This window comes from Danio rerio, chromosome 2 (genome assembly GCF_049306965.1).
Source record: "Danio rerio strain Tuebingen ecotype United States chromosome 2, GRCz12tu, whole genome shotgun sequence".
NCBI lineage: Eukaryota > Metazoa > Chordata > Actinopteri > Cypriniformes > Danionidae > Danio > Danio rerio.
Window position 1 is genome coordinate 24,710,791 of NC_133177.1, and position 25,357 is coordinate 24,736,147.

Below are 25,357 nucleotides of genomic sequence, written 5' to 3' on the forward strand. Positions count from 1 at the left end.
GAAGAGGAGGAAGGTATAATTACAGAGAGAGAAAGAGAGAGGGGACAAACAGTGAGAAGCCAGAGAGGGAGAGAGTGCTAAAGAAAGAGTCAGAGAACTGTCTAACCCTGCCCACTTTACACTCAACCATTCAACTCCGGCACGGGCAGCCGTGCACCGTCAGGTTTCTCCACAGCTCTGCTGCACGGACGCGACCCGGAGCTCATCGACCTGCAGGAGGAGAGAGAGGACCAGCTGCGCTTCCTTCAACTTTTAGCACCATGAACGCTCCGTTCAGATAAGGATTATTTTGGACTGGCTCCCGCTTTTTCCGTATCGATCTGACAAACAAGCCAGTGCGCCGACTGTGATCTTGGCAGAGGAGCAGAACAGGACTGAGGTGTGAGTCTGCCGTCACTCAGGATGTCCTCGCTCACGCTCGTGACAGGGGTGCTGCTGCTGCTCTCCGGCTGTTTGTCAGGGGGCTGCTCGCCTACTCCATCTGATAGTGGCTCTCCAGGTGCGGGACGGCCCGATGATCCCGTGACCCCCTGCCCGTCCTGCGCTCTTGCCCAGAGGCCCAAGGACTCTGAGGAGCAGAGTGACATGGTGGAGGCGGTCAAGCAGCACATCCTCAACATGCTGCATCTGAACACCCGGCCCAACGTCACGCACCCGGTGCCCCGCGCCGCCCTGCTCAACGCCATCCGCAAGCTGCACGTGGGACGGGTGGGCGAGGACGGCACAGTGGAGATGGAGGAAGACGGAGGGGGGCTAGGGGAGCACAGAGAGCAGCCTGAAGAGCAGCCCTTCGAGATCATCACCTTCGCGGAGTCAGGTGAGGCAATCTTTAGTGGCACTTTTATGAGGAAATGTGTTGACATTAATAGGCTGTTTGTGGTGCCAAGTGACGAACGCTCACCTGTTGAGCGAGACGCTGGAGTAATGCTGAAGTGTGCTGATGAAGCACTGCTTTTAAAGCTTGGATGCACTATTACAGAGTGTATTTATACATTTGTTACAAGTAGAATGTATAGAATTACTAAAAGGTATATAATCATAATTTTTTCATAAATTTATTAGTAACAAACTGTGAACATCGCTTCGGTCTCATAATGAACCAACAATGATCTTGGTTAATGATAATTTCGTCACAGTCACATCCATACCTAAATGTTTTAGATTATCTAGATCAAAATAAAAAATGTACTATGAGCAAACAGACAAACAATGAAAAGTTATTTAATTATTATTTAATGTAATTATACAGTTACAATCCATAGGTTGGAGGATAAGCAAGTAGTTTTAATTTAAAAATTAACATTTACTCACCATTAACTCAGCATCAATTTTTTTTTTAAAATCTTTTTTAAATCTCCAGTTTCTTTAATCTGTTGAATTAAAAAAAAATATTCTGAAGAATAAGTAGGGGGGAGCAAACAATGGAAGTCAATGTCTGCAGGGTTCCAACATTCTTCAGAATATCTCTTTTTGTGTTTAATAGAAAAAACTCAAACAGGTTTGTAAGAAACGGATGATGAGTAAATGATGACAGAATTGTAATTTATTTTGTGTGTGAACGATACCTTTTTCTAGTTATTATTAGATCGAATAGTAATAAAATTAGCCCTATAGGCTTGATATTTGTGGGTTTGCATTTTAAAGCTGCGTACAGCAACAGTATACAGTATATGATGTACAGTGGATGTCACCTCAGATGGCTCCACTCAGACTACTGTTTGGAAGGAGTGCTTTTAAAAAGCACTCAGGTAGGTGTTAGCGGAGGTCTGAGGGAGGGAGGGAGAGTCATCTTAAGGGGAACACATGCGCTGCAGCTGTGGAGTATTAACACTCTGACTGCGCGCTGCAGCAGGAGGCTCTCGGCGCCGCGCTACTGATATGAAATGAGGAAATGATGCCCCTATTAACAGCTATTGAATACAGCCACTCAAACATCTTTAATCCTGGCAAGCTACGGGAAACTGTAGAGACAGCGATTCAGTATCAATACAGACACTTTATCACGATAAGCATCCGACATACGTTAAATATTCACTTCAAAATCTACTTAAAGGAAAGGTTTATCCAGTAATGTAAAACCTGTCATCATTTACTCAGCGATTTTTGTCTGTTAAACACAAAAGAAGTTATCCTGAAGAATGTTGGAATCATAAAGCCATTAACTGCCATTTTTTTAAACTGCTATAAAAGATAGTTTCCAACATTGTTCAAATGATCTTAGTTTTTGTTCAGCAGTAAAAAAAAAAGAATCATTTACAACCACTTTGATGAGTAAATTGTCTGTGAATTCGATTGTTGGGGGGTAAATGATCCATTTAAAGAAATGGTTTACCTTATTTTCTCACTCTCATGATGAATGAGAAGATAATATGAATAAAATCAACTGGTTTTGATTTTGTTTGGACCTGAAATGCGATCCACAGCTCCCTTTGTGTTTCAGATTTGGAGCTACACGAGAACAGAGTTTTAGATTTGGGTGAACTGTAGCGTTAACATTCACGTGATGTTTTTTTTCCATTAAGTATCATTCATTCGAAATGTCATACAGGTCATATTAACGCTAATGCTGAGCTCTCTGACTCTAAAAATATGCATCTGCTGACCGGATGATATGCATTTAGCATGGTGCCATCAGTCTAATGATCAGTTTTTTTTACGATTAAAAAACAAAAATGGCCCAAACAATGGTCTTTTTTTTTATTGAATACACTTTTGGAGCCACCCCTAACAAACTCTACATCCCAGTCGGTTCAAGTCTGGGATGGGAAGATCCACAAGTGCATTCCATTTTTAATTGGTTCCTCATGACTTATTTATAACAATGTCACTGATCCACAAATCAGCATGACACTGCTGTAAAAAAAGAGAGGAAAAAAACATTTTGTCTGAATGGGGTACGGAAGCGGATGGTTGAAGCGGCCCAATCTCATGGCATGAGGGCAGTCCCCCCCCCCACAAAAACAATATAGCAGTGTTTCTAAAGATAACAAGGCTGACCTATGTTTAGACCAGCACTGGCCATGATGTGGATTGGCAGTCATGTCTGATTCTTATACACAGATTGACCACCAACAGTCCCACACAGGCTTAATGGAAGCTCGTTAATTGCAGCTATCATCATTGAGTGCACGAAGGTGCCAGCAAACGTTTGGCGGCACTGTCGTTTGTGCTTGTTTGCTTACATAAATGTGCATAATGCCTTGATGCTATAAATAGACCTTTTGAATGAACCTAAGATTAAAAAAAGGCCCCTCGGAGTCTTTATAGGACTTGTAGGGGTGTTAATGATGCTCCGGGGAAGCTGGGCAGAGGGGTGGGGTGCTTCGATCCCATACAAAACCCACAGGGCTGTTAGCTGGCCATAATTGCTCCATTCATCAAAATATGGGGCCCAGTAATTACTCTGGGCTGCTCTTCTGTTGGTGTGTGGAATGGTCGGGGTTTCTTTGAAAGTGCGACGGGATGAGTCGGCGGAAGAAAGTCCCATCAGAAGTTTGAAATGCATAAAAAATAAATAAATCATCATATAGTTTGCCCAAAACGTACAATTCGGTCAGTCACTCACTCTCATGTTGTTTCAGTGCTGTTTGTCTAATCTTTCTCTTTTGAAACTTGGAATAAGATGCCTCCCAGGACATATGGTTGTGCAACAACACTGGACGCCATTGACTTGCATGTACAGTATTTTTCTTTATGGTTTCTATGGAGTAGGAAAGTCAAACAGTTGATCATATGGTAGATATATGGTTATTTGGGGTGTAATTGTTTACAAAAATAATGGTTTTCTGCAAATAAAATAGCTTTACCCCTTTTTCATATATCTTAATAACAAATTACAGCTCTGTTTGTAAATGCAGTCAATACAATTTTATTAAAACGATAAAAACGTATCTCAGCTAATGCTTTAAATTATACTAGGAGCCATAATACATTTTAATTCTATTTACACACTAAAACAAGTTGGTGTAGCCCAACGATGGGTCAAAATTGTCCAACACAACTATTGGGATATATAAAGTGTCAAATTTACGCAATTAAAATGAACCCAATGTTGGATGTTGTCAATATTTTCCCCAATTTTAGGTTACAACATTTTTTATTTGACCCAATGATGAGTTAAAATGGACTAACCCAATCGTTGGGATATAAAGTGACAATCAATTTACCCAATTTAAATGAACTCCATGTTGGGTGTTGTCAATATTTTGTTCAATGTTAGGTTACAACAACAACAACAGTATTTTTTGAGAGTGTGACAACACAGATTAAACAATTCATATTCAATCTACTCAATCTTGTTCAATTAGACTCAACGATGTGTCAAAAATGGACTAACCCAGCCATTGGGGTTTTAAGTGTCAGTTAAATTTAGCCAATTAAAATGAACCTAGTGTTGGGTGTTAATTTATCCAATGTTAGGTTACAACAACAGTATTTTTGAAAGTGTAACACAGATTAAACAATTAATGTTCAATCTAGCCAATGTTGTTCAATTTGGACTAGCCCAACTCAAATTGGACTAACCCAACTATTGGAATATAAATGTCATTTAAATTTACCCAATTAAAATGAACCCAATGTTTGGGTGTTGTCAATATTTTACCCAATGTTAGGCTACAATTACACAGCAGTTTTGAGAGTGTAACAACACAGATTAAATAATTGATGTTCAATCTGAAATCAGTTTAATCGTGCATCTTAGGCGGATTATTAAATATGTTCCAATTGTAAGTGTAATCAATTAACAGTGGATTTCATAAATTTTACTAATTTATTCGAATATGTAAATTTAACAATCAACAGGTTAAGCAAAATATAATACATATACTGGCTAAAATACTGCAAACATTTACAGAAATGATCTTCTATAGATGTCATTTCTCTAGTGAACTATATGAGCAGTGGACACTGAATGACTTGCCTGATGTAAATACTGTGCAGTGCCATGTGACATTATCTGTTTTATTGACATCTATCTGCAACTGAAACACAAATTATGACAGAATTTGATGGTAGGTGTGCTATGTTGACCTTATTCTTCTAATCTTTTTGGCTCGAGTCTTCTGGTCTAAATGCCTTCCATTGATTTTTTTGGATGTTAAAAACAGCTTGTTATGCTGCTTGATGTTGATATTTTCTATTATATTAATCTACTTCTTATGTACAGTCATGAACACACTTGTTTGTAGAGCGAGTAGTTTGACCATTTATTATTTCTAGTAATTTCTCCCATAGGCAACTGAATCGGAAGAATAAGCACACTTCTGCATTGCAGAATAAGGTCAATAGTGTCTAAAGAAATCACTTTTCACGTTCTGCAAACCCTGAAAAATGATTAATTGGATTTACTATTTTGGTCCCACTTTATATTAAGTGTCCTTAACTACTATGTACTTGCATCAAAAAATAAATACAATGTACTTACTGTGTTCCTAATGTATTTGAGAACACTTGTGGTGCTCTTGAGTTGGGATAGGGTTTGGGTTATGAATAGGTTTGGTGGTATGGGTAGGTTTAAGGGTGGGTTAAGGTGTAAGGGATGGTCAACAGTATATTTAAAATGTAATTACAGAAGTTAATTACAGATGTAATTACATACAGGTATTTAATCAAGCATAAGTACACAATAAATACATGTATTTACACAATAAGTACATTGTAACAAACTATTAAATCCTGTGTAAGTACATATTAGTTAAGGCCACTTAATATAAAGTGGGACCACTATTTTTTTTAAGGTAAGTGGTTGCAAACAATTTATGTGGGCTGAATTTAACAAACATATTCAATTTAGTAATATTTAACCTAATTTTTTTTTTTTTTTAATTCAGCCCATATAAATTGTTTGCAACAACTTACCATAAGAAAATGTAGTAAATCTATTGAATCCTTTTTTTTCAGTGCATGCAGTGGTTAAAACACTGACTTTGTACTGAACTGAATAACTCGATGCTAGTGCTACAGTTATAGCTGTTTTAATCTGCTCTAAAGTGTCTCAGAGTTGGAAACTTGAGTGAGACTGACAAACCGGTTGAATTAAGACTAATTTTAGCTTCACTCAAAAACACTCCAAATATTTTTGCTACTTGTTCAAATCAATTTTTATGAGCTAAATTAACATAATTCTTGAGTTTTTTGGGAATAACTAATTGTTTCATGTTTAAACTACTTAATTTTGTAAAAACGAATAATGTAACTAAACAATTTGTGTTGGGACAACATGAATGAATTGTGTGGAACCCTGCATTCTTCACAGTGTGCACTCAAAAAATGACTTTTGGTGTTCATACTACTTATTTAAAATTAGTTGAAACAACACAATTCATGACCCTTTTTTTGGAAAAAGTAATTTTTTTAATGTAAATTCACTTAAATTTGTAAAAACGAATAAGTTAACCTAATTCCTTCATGTTGTTCCAACGCAAATCGCATGGAACCCAGTTTTTTTTTCAGTGATGTCCATGGATCTCAAACTCAATTCCTGGAGGGCCGCAGCTCTGCACAGTTTTGCTCCAATCAGTCTTGAACATCTTGATTAGGTGGATCAGATATGTCCGATTAGGGCTGGAACATAACTGTGCAGAGCAGTGGCCCTGCAGGTATTGAGTTTGAGACCTATGGTGTAGACCAGGGGTCATCAATCTCGTTCCTTGAGGTCCGGTGCCCTGCAGGGTTTAGCTCCAACTTGCCTCAACACACCTGCCTAGGTCTTTCAAGTATACCTAAGACCTTGATTAGCTTGTTCAAGTGGGGTTGGAGGGTTGGAGCTAAAATCTGCAGGACACCGGACCTCCAGGAACAAGTTTGGTGATCCCTGGTGTAGACGTTTAATCTGGATCTCACCCTGTTTTGCTGTTTAGACTTGTTGCCTCATCTTACTTCTTCCTAAAACTGCTCAGAAGTTGACAGACGCATTATAGCAGGCCTTAATATTCTTTACGTCTAAACTGTGAGGGATGTTATTAACTATTTATTTGCCGTCCTGACCCTTGTGCCACCCCTGTCTCCTGACGATTCATTATTAGCGTACAGATAGGTGATAGGTTTGTGTATTGTACAAGACAATAAGATGTGCAATCCTGTATTGTGTGTAGACGCAAGATTACACTTGCTTATGTGAAGAATATGTTTTGTGTTGCAGTCATCAGGTGATTGTTGTAGTGATCAGAGACTGCGATATCACTTTTACATCCTGGTACAACAATGTATGCGACTACAGTGAGGCGTCTTCTTAACACAAGCTTTGGGTGGATGCGGTTTTTATTTAACACAAAAGAAAATGGTTTTCTCAAAGTGTTTCAGTGGGCCAACGTCCATTGCGAATGCCTTTAGTTAGGTGATTCCTATCCTGGTGTATACAAATGGAATTTAAAAATGAAAATAAAAAGTATGGTGCTATTCTGCAACGATTTTGAAATGCATATTCAAGAAAAATGTTATTAATTAAATATTTAATAAATAATATTAATAAATGAATAAACTAATTAAATATATTAAATATTATATTTTATACTGTTTATAACATAATATATTATATTATATTATATTAATTCAATATATTATATATTATATTATTATACTGTTTATATTATATTGATTTTTGTATTAAATTATCAATTATTACACTGTATTATTATGTTGTACTTTTATTATATTATAATATATTATATTATATTATTTTACATTATATTATATTATAAATTAATTAAATATATTAAATATTATATTATTACACTGTTTTATTATATGACATTATAGATTTTTTATATAATATTATATTTATATAATACAAGATATGATAGATTTTTTGTATTATATTATATATTAATATTATTATACTGTATTTATTATTGTATACTGTATTTATTATTATGTATGTATACATCATACATCCGTCATCCAGTTTAAACATTCTCTGGGTTAATGCGTGTTATGATTTTGGTCGTCTTCTTGGACACTTTTTAAGCATCCAAATGATTTGCTGCATTTATATAACGGCCATGCTTTAAGAAAGTTCAGTATGATGCGATTTAGTTTCTATGTGCGATTTGATTGGACAGGAATCACAGGACGTTCTACTTCAGCCATTCCTTTAGACAAGGAAAAAATAGTGACTGCAAGTAGAAGGAAAGTAATGGAGGAAAAGTACCGAAACAGCACTAAAAATGTTCTTAAGGGAAAGTAAAAGTAAACATTTTTAAAACTACTTTGTAAAGTACAATTCCTGAGAAAAACTATTTAATTACAGTCATTTGAGTATTTGTAATTTGTTATTTCACACTACTGTATACTAACTCACTAATACTAATCTCAGCCAATAGCAGTAGCTGATTATTCAGTGATAGCCGCTTATACTAATTATGTCTTTTAAGCCTTCTATTCAAATAAGTACACAATTTTAAAAGAAGTTGTGAATAGCAACTAAAATCATTAACACTGACAAAAGAATTATAAAATGCCCATAAACAAGCATCTCTGCATCAAAAGTTTTTACATTAGCAGTCTAGAGCTTAAACTGCAGTCTTTTACTTGTTTCTACTTGTACATGAGTCACTCAGTTCAAAATAATTCCAAACAAAATACATTTTCTGTATATTCACACAGATTTAATGCATATTCCTGGTCTCTTTTGATTTACGGGATTATATTCAGCCTTGATTGTCAACTGTTTTATCTGTCGACAAAACTGTTACACAACAGTTTTATACAACAAGTTAGACAAACAGTCGTTGCTTTTAGTTTTAAAAAGATCAGTCAATTATTTAGTATGTATCTATAGGTCTTCTGTTGATAAAACCAGATCCTTGACCAAAAGCCATTTTATAAATTCCAGATATCATCAGAATGTGTTTACCCACGGCACGACTGTAACACAAAGTAAACAATCCTTTGATCTTCTTTGATCCTCTACGTGCTCAACTAGAAATGCTCTTTGTGCAGAAAACAGAATGCAAGCAAGTGATACCAATGCAGCTTTCCAATTGTCAAAACAGGCTTATCCTTGATATTACAGTGCACAGACACAACTATAGCAAACACTGAACATCTAAAAGAGATAAATAGTGACAATATGATAAGATTGTCCGAAAATGAATAATAATAATTGAGTGTGAGTTACGTGACATCAAGCACATTTGAACTTCGCTCTGAAATTGCAGTGTTACTTACAGGATAAGCTCCTTGAAGTGTCCACTTCACCCAGGTCTTCACCTCGGAGACGCGTGCCGTGTGTTTCAACCTACAAGACAGACAATAAAACTACAGTGAGTTCAGAAAGACTGAATGAGGAACCCAGTGATAGTGGCAAAAGAGCATGTTGCCATTTAATATGGACAGAAAGGGCAAGTCTTTATGCTTGGTCACACACTGCAACTCTTGTTCGAGTTAAGAGGTGTTCAGATAAGAGATCAAGCAGGATAGTGACACACACACACACACTCAGAGTGAGAGAGAGGTGCTTTCATTTGCAATTAGAAACCAGTGCTTTGCTGTTTCTTTTTCAGAAAAATAAAGGTTCCTTGTCGAGACTGACGATTCCATGAAGAATTTTTTATGTCCATCAAACGTTTTAATTCTATAAAAGCGATCACAAGCAGAGAAAGCAAACTATAAATGATCATTATACTATAAAACAAAAGTTTCATCATTTAAAACGGCATCATTAGTCAAAAAATGGCTTATGTTGAAGCCAAAATTACAAGTTGTGGAATGTGCCACTTTATTACATCATAGATTGGGTAAACCCCGCCTCCTGCATACACATCACTGCTCCGCCCCTTGATTTGAGCTGTATTAAAGAGCCCCTGTTAGGGGTTTTTGAAAATGAGCTTCTATGCAGTGTGTTACACAACACTAAGTGAAAAAAAAAATCCAGCTGAGGATTAAATCTGAAAGTGCACTGTGTTTAAAACTATTGATTCTTTAGCGACTCAATAGTTGACTCAGAGTCTAATAAACGAATCGAATTCGGTTCGGATCTTTTGCTTAATCGCATCGATGTTGACATGGTACATGACCAAATATGTAGTTCCAGTTCCGGTAATATGTGAACGCGCTTTCCCTTCACACACTAGCGGAGGCGCGGGGGATCACAGGACTGATCATGAAGATGACAATCAATGACAGATGTAGATTCAGCTGAGGGGAAAAAGGGGGTTAAAGTTCATTTTCACAACACCACAGTATAGCCAACCTAGCGCTGTGTTTGTTCCTGTTGTTTTTCTGATGATTGATACAATAACCTACGCTGCAATGCGGGATTCGCCAGCCGTTGCTATTAAAGGAGCAGTAGAAAATGGGGGACTTTGTCAGTAACTTTTACTTCAAATAGACCAGTTTCTTTTTCCTCCGGATCATAACATATAAGTATTATTAAAATTGTTGCCTCGTTTTGTGTAGTTTGCAAAAATATGTGTTTAATTGTGTGTTGTGAGTTGTAATCACCCTGCATGGCTTGTAATCACGTTTTGATTATAGATCAGTGCTTTTACTGTATCTCTCTGGTTAAATCTGTATGGGGCTGATCACATATCATGTTCAAAACCATGTTGAAAATAGGACGCGTGCTTCTTCCTTTAACGATTTAAATGCATTTCTGAACTCTCAATCCTCTGCTGTTTGCCTTTGCTATGGCCCCCATCAGCTGTTCCTCATACGCAGTCAATTTTCAAAATAGTTCAGCTTTTGCCACTGTGTGGATTAATACTGAATGTCTTTCGTAATTACTTGGGGTTAGGGTTAAGAGTAGAGTATTATGCTGGTGTTTAACTGCATTGCTTTATTGCATTCCTGCATTGGGCTCTCACATTTTCTGTGCTGCTTCATAGTGCAGCCGTGGTGGGCATTTCTCTTTGTCTTGTGCTGAATGCAGTCGATCAATTGCAATAGACAGAACCATCGTTCTAATCAGCGCAGATTGGCTTTGTTGAACGAAGGGACAAAGCCGAAGGAAAATGAATGAGTGATTGAATGAATGAAAGAATGATTGAATTATATGTACTGAATATTTATGCAATTTTTTAAGTATTGAACAAAGGGGCACACAGTTGTCCGTGTAAACTTTTAATCCAATGATGGGGGCAACATAGGACAGAAAACAGCCTATTCTTTTAAATTATTTAGATATTAATTATTTAATTATTACTTTTAATTATTTAATGTTACATTTTTAAAACATTCTTCACACCAAGAAAAAAAAAATGTTGTTTTAAGCAGTGCTTCCCAAAGTGGGGGTCGCGAGACAATGACAGGGGTCCCTTGGTGATTTCCAAAAGTCAAATAAATTTTATTAAACTCTTAGAATTACTATATTTTATCCAAAACCCACAGAAGATAAAAATAGTAGTTAATAGTTACATAAAAACAACAACATGCAAATGAAAAGCCATCAGCCTTTCAGTTATTTTATTCATAGGATTGGTGTGTTTACATTAGATGAACAACACAGCAATTGCTGCGTTATATTTCTACAATGTTTACCATTGCTGATCCTCATAAACCTAAGCCATATTTCTCATTACTTGCCAGAAATTCCAGTGTCTACCATAAACAACTGGCTGAGCAAAACAAAAAAGGTGTAGCAACTGATAAATGAACCGAGTATATGGGAGCATAACAGAAACTTCAAACAGATTCACATTTGGATGGTGGCACTACATTGTTCACAGATCTGTTTGACAACTAAATCCACTGAGTAAGCGAATATTGGCTTTCGTTTCAGTTTGCACCGCCATCATCACCAAACAAATATGAAGACTGCTTCCAAACAAACTGCCACTGGTCGCCGCAAACTCGTGGACAAAGCGCCACACAGCCTGAATGTTTACAGATTGGGGGCTGAATCAACTGTTATGGTTGTATCTGCTCATTAAATAGAAGAGTACGATTATTTTAACATTCAAAACTACACACTTCAGCTTTTAAAAATAGCTCTTCCTGTTATGTGTTAAGTCCATTCAGTGTTTCGTGGGAGTTTTCTGACAATGTGAGATTCAATGAAGAGAACAGACCGTCCAGGAAAGTTACTCAGAGATCTCAAAGGCTTTCATGGGTTTAAAATAGTAATTCATCCAGGCAGATTTTCATAATAGCATGACAATCGTGGCACAAAGAAATAAGCGAGCGCTCTTGTGATGAAAATAGCTAGACGCAACATTCAAATGGCGTCTTTAAAACGTTTAAGGTTCGAGACGTGGAAAAAAAAACATTGAGAAACAATTCAAAAATAGTCTAGACTCTTGAGTGTATTGACCCTTCTATAGTTTCCTAGATGGCTATTATTCGAGTGCCATATGAGATGAGTGAGTAAAGAGATAAAGCCGCAACTATTTGTCTAGATAGATTTCACTGACAAACATATAAGATTGACTTCTGGAGAAGGGGGTTTTACATCCACGCTAACTATCCTTTGTATCAGATAACATAAGGTTTATTTAATGTGGGCATGTTGACTAAACAGTTGAATTAATCGGGGTTGGCAGAGAGTCGTTTAAAAGAGTCAATCGGCAGTGGTTACTGATGCTAGGCTGGCTTATAGCAGACAGTCATGTGCGAGTTATAGGGAAGGCCCTTGTCATAACATACATGCTTTATGTACACAACTGGAGTGCCAGGATTTTAGGAGCAGGAAATGTTTTTATGGACTAAGGCTAGGTGTTGACGAAGAACTGCAGATGGTGGAGATCGACCGCAAAAAAGAACATATCCCCTCTCTCTCTCGCAGTTTAGTATGACAGGCGTTTTGTGCTTGGATTCTGTTGAGCTGTTTCTCATCTGATGGCTTGAACAGAGTTTGTTTGTCATTAATAATCTGATCCACACAGAGCAGAACTCCTCTGCAAAATCTGGCAGATTTCCACTCACGCCATTCACAAAGTTGCTCTACACATCGGCACCATTCGAGAGTTTGTTTATTAAATGTTTTGGTTCATTTGATTTTACAAGTGTGCAGTTCCATTTTTTTTTTTTGCTTTATTATTTTGGTTTTAATTGAACTCACAGACCTATTTACACCTCATATTATGATGAATTAGGATTGATTGGATCAGAAGTTGTTACAGTCACCAGCAATGTAACTATTGCAGATATTTGGAGAACTACAAATCTGCCACATATACGAACTACGACCTTCCAGCATGCACTACACACACCGGTTCCTCATTCTGTTGATTACACATTCACAGCCGGAGGTTCGTTATGAACTTATACTTGTACTTCAAAAGCAGAACAGACACTTGTCTTTGCCTAGCTAGACCCTTGCTTTGTTTTATTGTTTATTCCTGTCTGCTTCCTGCCTTTTGAACATCTGCCTGTTTATTGACCATGACTCTGCATTTGACCATGACTCATACATTTGTTTGCCCCTGTGCTGACCGTTGCTTGCCTGACCATTCTATGTTGAATAAACCCTGCATTTGGATCCGCACTTCTTTGACAGCATCCCACTTCACAAAACAGAAATAACCCCTGTTTTAATCAGTCTTATTTGTCAACAATTTTTGATCCTTTTCCCCTTTTCCTCAAAAAGAGCCTAAATCGGGAGGTGTGTCTACAGTACAAGGCCTTTTTTCTAATCTTGATAAATGGTGTTGAAAGAAGTGTCCTTGCGATTTCCTGCAGTTGAGGTTTTAACATATAAATTGTCCACTGTATCTGTTTGGATTTTGTTTTTGCAAACATTCCCCAAAAAGCATATTTAAGATTTGTATCTATCAACCAATATATCAGTTATTGGCTTCTAAATACAGAAAGCTACATTCATTAATCTCTCAATGTTCTATTGCTATATTTCTCAACTTAACTTAGTGTTTTGCGCCATACAGAGATGCACCTTTTTTTAAATTTTGAAACTACTAAATATTACTGTTGTTGTGCATAGATCTCTGTTTGATTGAGTACTTTAAGTGTAGTGTTCCTACAGAGTGCAACAAGAAATTGTTTTTGTAAAGTGTTCCCTTAAAAACCAGACTATTGCAAATGAAACCTCCAACAATTAGGAATTATGAGTCTAGGCTCTGTCCATACGGCAACAGATTTAGGTCAATCCTCAAAAGTCTAATATTGCTTTGGCCTTCTGTCCACAAGACACCAAGAGATGTTGGTGCCCTAAAACAAATGATATATGTATGAATAAGAAACTTTTTGAATCTGCAAAAGAAAAAAACACAAACATTGTCATGTGGAAGAAGCTTTAAAGGAAACACCAAAATTAATTTTTTTGAGATGTTGACAGTCATATATATATATACCATGTTGCTAAAAACACTAATTGGACACATAAATTTGACAAAAAAAATGAAAACTGGTTGTTTTTGAATTATTTAGAGAAAATTATTTCTTCCGTCCTGGAAGATGTATGTACCGGTCGGTACAACGTGACGTCTTAGAGTTTACAGCATTAATTCATTAGAAAGTCTTTGTTCAAACCAATCAGCGTGCTCTATTGTAAATGAGGTGCAACTTTATCAATATGCATTATGCTCCGCTTGGCGCCACACCACACATCGTCCTGCATTTTAAAATTCTAAACATAGGTTTCTATTAGCGTACGCACAAGGGAGCCTCAAGTCGGTGGCTGTCTGTGGCACCTAGCTACAACTCAGAACACTGTTCATACTTCTGCCATGTCACAGAGTGCCATCGGGTGTGTGTTACTTACAACTGCCATGTGCACGGCTTGGTGCCAGGCAGCACATCCAGTTTGTGACCCCCTTTAATTTCATGATTTGAATGTTTTTATATTATTTCAACCAATTGTTATTTGTAGTTTTCATTTGCTGAGTACTCTCAGCTCCATTTTTTACAACAGGAAAATTGTGTGGAGTTTCTCTAAACCAGGGGTGTCGAAACGGTGTTTTACAGATTTTAGCTCCAACTTGCCTCACTAAAACTGCACAGATGTTTCTAGAAAGCTTGATTAGCTAGTCTAGGTGTGTCTAATTGGGGTTTGAACTAAACTTTGCAGGACACCGGCCCTCCAGGACCGAGTTTGGGCACCCCTGCTCTAAACATTTGCTTTATTTTGGACCACTTTTTTGTTTGATTTTCAATGTTATGATGTCAAAAATGGGATTAAATGCAAAATCTGAACATTAAACAATGCAAATCTCCAGCCAAACATAAAGGTAATCAATTGTCTCTTGTCTTTTGTCCACAGGAGATGCCCCTGATGTCCTGAAATTTGACATTTCCAAGGAGGGCAGCACACTGTCAGTGGTGGAGCAGGCCAACGTCTGGCTGTTCCTCAAAGTAGCCAAGGGCAGCCGAGTGAAGGGAAAAGTATCCGTTCAGCTCCTTCAAAATGGCAAAGCTGATTCAGGCTCCACCGATAGACCAGAGGACCAAGTGGTGTCTGAGAAGACCATAGATACACGGCGTAGCGGCTGGCACACATTACCGGTACCCCGCACAGTGCAGACCCTGCTGGACGGGGACAGCAGCTTGCTCAGTCTCCGTGTCTCCTGTCCGATGTGTGCTGAAGCTGGCGCTGTACCCATCCTAGTGCCGGCAGAAGGAAACAAAGTCAAGGAGAGAGAACAATCTCACCGGCCGTTCCTCATGGTGGTACTTAAACCAGCTGAGGAGCACCAGCACCGGCGCAGCAAGCGAGGCCTGGAGTGTGACGGTAAAATCCGCGTCTGCTGCAAGCGCCAGTTCTACGTCAACTTCAAGGACATCGGGTGGAGCGACTGGATCATCGCTCCATCTGGTTATCACGCTAACTACTGCGAGGGCGACTGTCCCAGTCATGTGGCGAGCATCACAGGCTCTGCGCTCTCCTTCCATTCCACCGTCATCAATCACTATCGGATGCGCGGGTACAGTCCGTTTAACAACATCAAGTCGTGCTGCGTGCCCACGCGCCTGCGGGCCATGTCCATGCTCTACTACAACGAGGAGCAGAAGATCATTAAGAAAGACATCCAGAACATGATAGTGGACGAGTGCGGCTGCTCATAACTCCAACTGTTTATTGTTGGTACAAAGCACATATCAGCGGATTGAGGCGGTCTGTGTTTCACCCACAAACTTTTGAACTGCAAACTCGGACAACCTGTCTTGTTTCTGGATCATTCCAACAGGACTGGTTGTTGGAGAGGTCTTCGTGGCACTTTCATATTAAAAGAAAAAAACGATGGAGGGAGAATAAAGCATAATATATTTTTTTTAATGAAGGAATGGAGACGGGAGAGGGAACGGGTGCATGGGGCAAACGTTCAGCCCTGATTCTCTGCACTGCAATAAAGAGACTTATTTTGAAGTGTGGAACTATATATTCTGAGAGGAATGAGGAGGGAAAAAATCATGCAACTCTATGCAAGACAAGTATTATTACTGGATGTTCTTCTTTTTATTATTATTTGTCTTTTAGCGTTTGTTTAATGTTGTTTTTAATGTTGTCCCTTTCCTCACGAAAAGTCATTTTGTTTAGTGCGTCTTTAAACGAAGTAGTTGTTTTGATTTCGTTTTTTCTTTTGAGAAATACTTGAACAAATTTAGTTTGACCAGCTGCTGGAGCCAAACTACTTTATTATTATTTTTATAATATTATTATTATTGATAATCACCTATTAATATTATTATTTTTCTCCGAAACATTCTGAATGTTAAAGAAAAGTAATATAAATTTGCACTAAGCCAACATTTGTACCATGTGAGCCCCAGAGAACTGCGGGCCGCATTCCAGTTGCCATATCATAGTCTAGAACCATAAACATTTGGTTAAACTTACACATAGAAAACCAAAGACCATACACACCCTGTTCACAGAGCAAATCCCCAAAACGCCCGGCTCGGTGAATTTAATCAAATTAGGAAACAACTGTGTATGGCCAACATAATACCATTAACTCAATATAGCACATAAAATAACTTTTTTGTTTTGTTGTTTGTTTGTCCTTTTCCTGAAACAGCCTCAATGTTAAGATACTTTTTGCTCTCTGTGTTTTTTCGACAGTGTTTGTCTCTGCCAACGTATAACAAAGGTCTTAGTATCTGAACTGAAACCTAGCCTTCAGATGCTGTTCTCCACAGAAATATTCAGAGATAGAAACAATGTCCTGGCAATGTTGGGTTAAAAGTACAAGACGCTAAAGGAATTTACTTTGTTTTATGTAGAGTTATGCAACATATGATTTATTTATGTGTTGCTATGTTGTAAAGAAAATCGAAATATGTGCTTGTCATGTTTTATATCTAATTTATTTTGCAGCATATTCTTTGCTTCACTATTAAAAGCTGAATTGTACAACTTCAACTTTTGGTTTAAGTGTTTACTAGGCTGTGTCTTGACTTTTAGTCTAATTTTTGTAATCTTGTACATGACCTTAAATATCAGCTATGCACAGCCAAGGCAGATGCTGTGCAAACTGGTGTGAACTCGGGGGTCATTTTTAGCCATGCATATATTGTCTAATGAGAGGTTTCGGTTGTTAGGAATCAGAGATATTATTGGCTGGCTTTAAATAAGATGTTCTCACATTGTCAGCAACTTTTCATTTACAGTTAACACATCCATGTTCTCAAAAAATACTGATATTTATGATATTTTACTGTTGAATGATTATTTTAATACAAAGAATGTACTATAATAAGGTCAGTAATGTTTTATATGCCAGGTTTTAGGGGACTGTTTGGTACTTCATTATATTTAAGCAACAGCTAGAATTTACAGTGCATCTGGAAAGTATTTATAGCGCTTCACTTTTTCCACATTTTTTTATGTTACAGTCTTATTCCAGAATGGATTGAATTAATTTATTTCCTCAAAATTCTACACACAATGCCCCATGATAACAGTGTGAAAAAAGATTTTTTGAAATTGTTGAAAATTTATAAAAAAAATAAATAAAAAAGCTGAAAAATCACATGTACATAAGTAATCACAGCCTTTGCTCAATATTTTGTTGATGCACCTTTGGCAGCAATTACAGCCTCATGTCTTTTTGGATATGACGTCACAAGCTTGACACGCCTGTCTTTGGGAATTTTGTTTATTCCTCTTTGCAGTACCTTTCAAACTCTTATTAGGTTGGATGGGAAGCGACGGTGTACAGCCATTTTTAGATCTCTCAAGAGATGTTCAATAGGATTAGGGTCTGAGCTCTGGCTGGGCCACTCAAAGACATTTATTGAGTTGTTGTGAAGCCACTCCATTGATATTTTGGTGGTGTGTTTTGGGTCATTTTTCTGCTGGAAGATGAACTGTCGCCCCAGTCAGAGGTCAAGAGCACTCTGAAGCAGGTTTTCATTCAGGATGTCTCTGTACATTGCTGCATTCATCTTTCCTTCTATCCTGACTCATCTTTCAGTTCCTGCTGCTGAAAAACATCCCCACAGCATGATGCTGCCACCACTATGTTTCAATGGTTTTTCAAATCATGTCCAATCAACTGAATTTACCACAGGTGAAGTCCAATTTAACTGCTAAAACATGATCAGTGGAAACAGAATGCACATGAGCTAAATTTGGAGCTTCACGGAAAGGCTGTGAATACTTATGTACATGTGATTTTCCAGGTTTTTTATTTTTAATAAATTTGCAACAATTTCAAAAAATCGTTTTTAACATTGTCATTATGGGGGATTGTGTGGAGAATTGAGGAAATAAATGCATTTAATCCATTTTGGAATAACATAAAATATAAAGGCTGTAACATAAAATGTGGAAAAAGTGAAGCGCTTTCCGGATACTTTCCGGATGCACTGTATTTTTAAACATAGACCTAAAATGACACTTTAAACTAAAAATGTGAAAAATCTTGTATGCTTAAGACCTCATTTAAATGCATTGCAAAAATTAAAACTAAAACTAAAGCAAAATTAAAGCACTTTTTAAATGTTAAAAAGAGATATTGTGATAAATGCACAAAAATGCTACAGTCATTTGATTTTTAGTATCTACTGATAACGAAACCTGATCTGATACTTCTATAATACATAACAAAGAGTGAAGAAAGAGATCCAGGTTCCTTATTTTTTATTTAATTCACCTTTTTTATTTTTAATTTAACATTCAACAATTCTGTTAACAGACAGAGCACTTCTGTAAGGTAGCTTGAACAATCAAGTAATAACATCAATTCTTCACTTTTGGACTGTGGTGCAACAGTAAACATAAAAAAAAGATCTAATATAAAAACAAATAGCACCTCAATTTAAAATCCCCAGCAGGCAATCCCAAGTTTACATATCTCACAGTTTGCTATGTCAATGTTGTTGTCATCAACTTTATAATACCTCCAGACCAGCTTTCCACTTCAAGCTGCTTCCGTGTTCTACTTTGCTGGCATTTAAGCAATAGCCCATGTTGTCAGATATAGCTGATTTTTTCAGCCCAAAAGCTGTCCGAAACCCACCAAAATGCAAAAAAAGGCCCATAATTATAGATTATTTTTTATTTTATTTTAATTTATTTAAATAGAAAATTACCCTAGTTACTTTAACTGTCAGAATTTTTAACACCAGCAGTCACACAACATAACCGAAACACTGCCCCCCTTTCACCCACACACTGCAATGTTAAGAGTGTGTTTTACTTTTGAAATGGGGTATTAATTCGTCCTATTTTGGCGTTTTAAATGATTTTGAACAGAGCTAGGTTATGCATGTCAATCAGACGACGCTTCTATGTTTGTTCTTGCTGTCAATAGTGAAAAAAAGCATAGATAAAAGTGTCATGATAAACTTCTGTGAGTTTAACTGTATAGGCACCGCGGGATGCGGATACATGCGAAGGAGAGTCAGATTTTTCCTCCTCTTGCGGGTGGGCCCACACAGTTTGTGCTATGCACTGGTCACTACTAACTGAATGGAGTAGGAGCATACAGTTATATTTTGTTAAATAAGTTGCATATAAAATTTACGTTTCAAAACCACCCAAATTTTGTCAACCCGCCTAAGCTATTTTTTTTACCCGCACAATCAAATTCAAAACAGCCCAATCTAGCAACACTGCTAATAGCGTCTCTGCAACAAAGTGATGTCATGCCGCACGGGTTGCTGTTTCTGTGGGGAGTCAAGAAGGAGGTCTAACTCTGTGCCACTGTATAACTATTGATGTGTTCAAAAATTATGAGAATATTTATAATATGCTGATCGAGAGGTAAGGTCAAATTCCGATCGAGTCTGAAACCACTTGAAAGTCACTTGATCTGATCTGGACATACTACTATCAAATTTTATAGAAAACAAATATCTTTAAATAATTAAATACATAATAAAGATCAACATTTAAATAAATCTATTCAAGTTTTCAATTTGATGTTAATATCTTTAAAATTATCTTAAAGTGAGATTTTGTTTGGGAAAATGTAGGGATTTGTATGTCTGCTGTCATACGGAAACAAGTTAACTTTATAGTCAAGAGGATTAAAAAAACATACTATTTAAGGGGAGGTTTCTTGGACAGAGTTTAAATTAAACCAGAAGTAGGCTTTAATCTAGAACAGTTAATCATGGGTTTTTGAAACACAGATTAAAGTAAACACAGATTATTAACACCTGAACTGTACTAAACTAAACATGATACATTTAAAACCACCTCTGCAAATCACAACTAGCTGGACTGAGGTTGCCTATAAAACATGGAATGAACCTGGAAAGTTTTGAATTGTATGCAACTGAGAAGCTAATGGCAAAGACAGCTGAAAAGAGACTGTGATGTGAAACATGAGAAAAGTCTTTTAAAGGAAATAGTTTCAAGACTTCCCGCACGGATCAGCTGTTGAATCAAAGAAAATGGCTGCCTGGAAATCTATTTGTGATGAATTGGACGCTTTGACTTGACTTAAGGTTTTCAAACAAATAATGGTCATTTTTAAGCAATATGATCTCTTATTTCTAACGGATTAAACAGAGTTGAGAAAAATACACCGTAAACGCAAAATCCCTTCATGTTGTCCCAATACAAATTGATTACATTATCTTAATTGTTTTACAAAATTTTATTTGACTAAACATAAATTAGGTTAAAAAAATAAAAATAAACCCAAGAATTGTGATGTTTCAGCATTACAACTAACAGACACCTCCTCACAATTTCTGTTTTTTTGTCATAGCACTGTCAAAACTGGCAGTTGGAGGGGCCCAATGCCTCAGACAGATGTAATCTAAAAATTATATTGAAAACCAACAGGAAGTGAATTTATAGATTTTATTAAGTGAAGTTTATTTATAAACTAATTTTGAGAGGATCATGTGCTTATGATTGTTTGCAGCCGGCCCCGCATTATTCAATTTTTGATTCACCAATCAGACGATTCCTATCCCCTTCTATCCCTACTTCTCCTTTCCTAGATGGGTGGCACGGTGGCCCAATGGTTAGCACTGTTGCCTCACAACAAGAACGTCACTGGTTCTAGTCCTTACCAAGCCAGCCAACATTTCTTTGTGGAGTTTTTATGTTCTCCCCGTGCTCACATGGGTTTCCCCTGGGTTCTCCGGTTTCCTCCCACCGTCAAAAAAAAATGCAACCTAAGTTAATTGACTAATCCAAATCGGCATCATGGACCTGCGCCTAGTAAATAGTTATCTCTTAGGAGTAATCACTATCTGTTCATTAGCTACTATAGCAGGGGAGTTCTCGAGATCTTCATGAGCTCAAATTCCTCTCTCACCTTGCAAATGGGAGGGGGCCCCGGGCTCGAGGATCTTATGAGCTCAGGGCTCTCTCCCGGGACAGCATGCCAAACAAGCTTTATAAACAATCATCAGCTAAGTGTGAACTCTTGAAAAGATTACAAGGGCAAACAATTTATTTTTTTAATGACATTCACAGATGAATTGTTCGCCCCAAAACCAAATACATTTTTAGTTTTGATTTCATGTGTACTTTTAATACCCAATGTGTACTTTAATCTTTCCAGTGTGCAACAATGTTGGAAAACTGTAACTGGGGAGTGCAAACACCTTGAACAGTTAAGGAAAATCCACTCTTTCATTTCCTATTTTCCTCAGCATCTGGAGTAGATGGATGCTTAATGGGAATATGTGTTCCATCAATGCAACTCATGACTCCAGGGAAATTTTTCATATTCATATAATAGTACCTTGTAGTTAACCTTGGTTGTAGGATAAGGGAAGTTTATGTAATATGGCCTTAACACACTGTTGCTTCACTGACACCACATAAATCCCCAGTTTTTGCACCACATGCCAAAAAGCTTAAAAGTTAAATGAGGACCTGGAAACAAACTGCAACAAGCTGTTCTGTTTTGTGTATGTGGAAACAAAGTCTAAAATGTATTTAATCAAATTGCTGCAATGGGTCACTTCTGTCTGCAAGCACTTGTCTTGCTGGTGGTAAATCCAAGTAAAAGTTAATCTGAAGTTGAAGTGTCAGTTCACCCAAAAAGTAAAATGATTTTACTCATCCTCATGTCATTCCAAACTCCGGAGACATTTATTCATCGTAAGAACACAAATTAACATATACTAGGTCAAATCAGAGAGCTCCTTTATCCTCCAAAGAAAGCAGCAGTCCTGACTCGTTCAAAACCCGGAAAAATAACCCCCCAAAACAACCTCAAAACAGACCATACAGTATGCTATCAGTGGATCACTCTGAATATTATCAAGCTACGGAAATACTTTTGTGCAATCATAAAATAATTACTTTATTCAACAGTTTCTTCTCCTCAGTGTCAGTATAGGGTGCACTTTACCACACCGCTCTGACATATAACCTCGAATGTGCCTCAGATCTATGTTAATTTCATAATTTCAGGACCTCACGCAAATGCATCGGAGAAGTAAACTGTACGTCACTACACAGTGTTGATGAATGTGCACAATATACTGACACTGAGGACAAAAAACTGTCAAATAGTTCTTTTTTTATGTGTGCACAAAGGTATTATCATAGCTTAATAATATTTTGATTGAAGCACTAAAGCAGTGGTGCTCAACCCTGTTCCTGGAGATCGACCTTCCTACAAAGTTTAGCTCCAACCCTGATCAAAGACACCTGAACCAATTAATTAGGACCTGAACAGCACTTGATAATTACAGGCAGGTGTGTTTGATATGGGTTGCAACTGAAATCTGCAGGAAGGTCGATCTTCAGGAACAGGGTTGGTCACGCCTGCACTAAAGGCATATGATCTGTTTTTATGGATGTTTTTTTTTTTTTTTAGGACTTTAAACTAATTTTACTGAGTATGAGGTAACTGCTTCCGAAATAACCTACTACTCAGCATTTGAATTTGAATTGGCTACTAGGCCGTTCGAAAAGTACATTCTAAACAGCATAAATTAGCACTCCACATTATTGAAAAATTCTAACATTAAGATTTCTTTTTTAATTTTTTGATTTATATCGTGAAATGAATACCATTTTACCATATTACTTCATATCGCTATTAGGAAAGAATTCATAATATTAGATCAATTGGGATGATTTTGCAGTGGGAGTGCATCTCCATAAAATCTAATAAACAATATATAAATTGAGGCATTCCCTACATGTTTTGCTGTAGTCTGTGCTGTTTGTGGTGCATTTCTGTATTTACATGTACTGCATTTTCATGCATAACAATCTATAAATACAATCAAGAAAAAGATACAATTAAAGATACAATTCGCAGATTGCGAATGATCACATTACGATATCGATGCTAAAACGATATATTGTGCAGCTCTAGTACGAATGTGAGTAGTGTGAATGGAACTCCGACGTGCTACATCTGCCATTGTGTCATAAGCACGTGACCTACCCTCAGTTGTGTTGCTTTACTGCCATTTATGAATTATCTCACAGTGCATTATGGAATAGCGCAGCGTGCATCGGATGCGCACTTTAGGGTCTCGGCAGAAGTAATAGGTTATCTTGGTGATTCTCGCATACTGTTTTTTAAATTCTATGAATTCGGACATACTGCTCGGCTCACATACTGTTATTAGTGTACTATAAGTACGCAGCCTTCCAGATTTCACCTAAAATATCTTAATGTGTTCTAAAGAAGAACAAAGGTCCCAGGGATTGGGGTTGGAACGACATAAGGGTTAGTAATTAATAAGAGAATTAAAATTTTTGTGTTTGAATTAACTCTTTAAACCTGTTTAATTTAGGCCTCAATTTAGTCCTGAAGTAGCTCGGACATCAGCCTATTCAATTAAATTCTAAAAACCATGACAGAGAAAAACACATTACTGTTAATCTGGTTTAAAGGGTCATTAGTCCAGGACTAGGCTTAAACTACCCCAAAATAGATTTTTACACCTTAATATTTGTTCCAAAGCTTTGCTATCAATACTCCAGTCTTTAAGAGTCCCACGATCCTTCAGAAATCTAATAAGATAATTTGTTAATCACAGCTTATATCAAAACAGTTTGCGCTGCTTAATACTTTGGAATAATCCTTAATGAATTAAAGCAGACGAGAACAACATTTAGATGAAATCTAATCTAGATCTACTTTTGTTCATTTTAATGCACTGCATCCTTGCTAAACAAAAGATTTCATTTTTTTCTTGACCCCAAACTTTTGAATGGCAGCGCAAATCCCAATCCGATATGTATTACAAGTAGGTGGTTTTCCATTTAACATAGTCAGAGCATAAAAGGCCTTCAATCAGAGATATGTGCACTTACAGAGGGACCTTGTCAGCACACCGGCTTGCTGTGTCAGGGCAAGAGATGTGACCCAGGGGTAGAAAGGTAATTACAGCTATCATCACTCAGCAAATAAAACCCCCTCAGGTCCTGTGAAAAAGAGCTTCCCTCAGAGGAGGACATAAGCACTTCCCCATAAACCCTTCATGCCATTTAGAGCACAGCAACAGAACACACCGCTGATTTATCATCAATCATCAGTCGAAATAAATCTCCTGGCACAGAAATCATCATATGCAAACTTTTCTTGCTCCATGAACATTGTCTTTGAATCTGGGTCAAGGTCAGTGCGCTTTCGAATAAGTCTTGTAAAACTTCACAGAAACCAATTTTTCGTTTGGACATCTTGACGTTTGAGGCCTGAGGGTGTTTACGCGAGTCTTTAGTTATCCGCCTATATACACAAACAATGCATGCTTTGAAATAGTGCATGTGTAATATCGCTGGTGACTGTTAAGCAATGCGTCATATCCATGTGTGCCTTTATAGTGCCATAAAAGGCATTTACGTCTTTGTTGGGTCTACTTGTGTTGATAACTCTATATCGTTGGTGACATTCAACAGAATTCATTAAAAGGATGACGAACAAAGCAATACATATATATTTACAGTTCAAGTCAGAATTATTAAACCCCCTGAATTATTAGCCCCCTGTTTATTTTTTTCTCTAATTTCTGTTTACATTTCTAAACATAATAGTTTTAATAACTCATTTCTAATAAATTATTAATATTATCTTTGCCATGA

General features: G+C 37.1%; 1 protein-coding gene across 1 annotated transcript; it reads left to right on the forward strand.

Moving 5' to 3' along the window:
* Window positions 1-34: 34 nt before the first annotated feature.
* inhbab (inhibin subunit beta Ab) lies at window positions 35-17,254 on the forward strand. Its single transcript, NM_001018156.1, is given in 2 exon segments — window positions 35-817; window positions 15,155-17,254. Coding segments are annotated over 2 exon segments (1,218 nt in total). The 5' UTR covers window positions 35-402; the 3' UTR covers window positions 15,958-17,254.
* The last annotated feature ends 8,103 nt before the right edge of the window (window positions 17,255-25,357 follow it).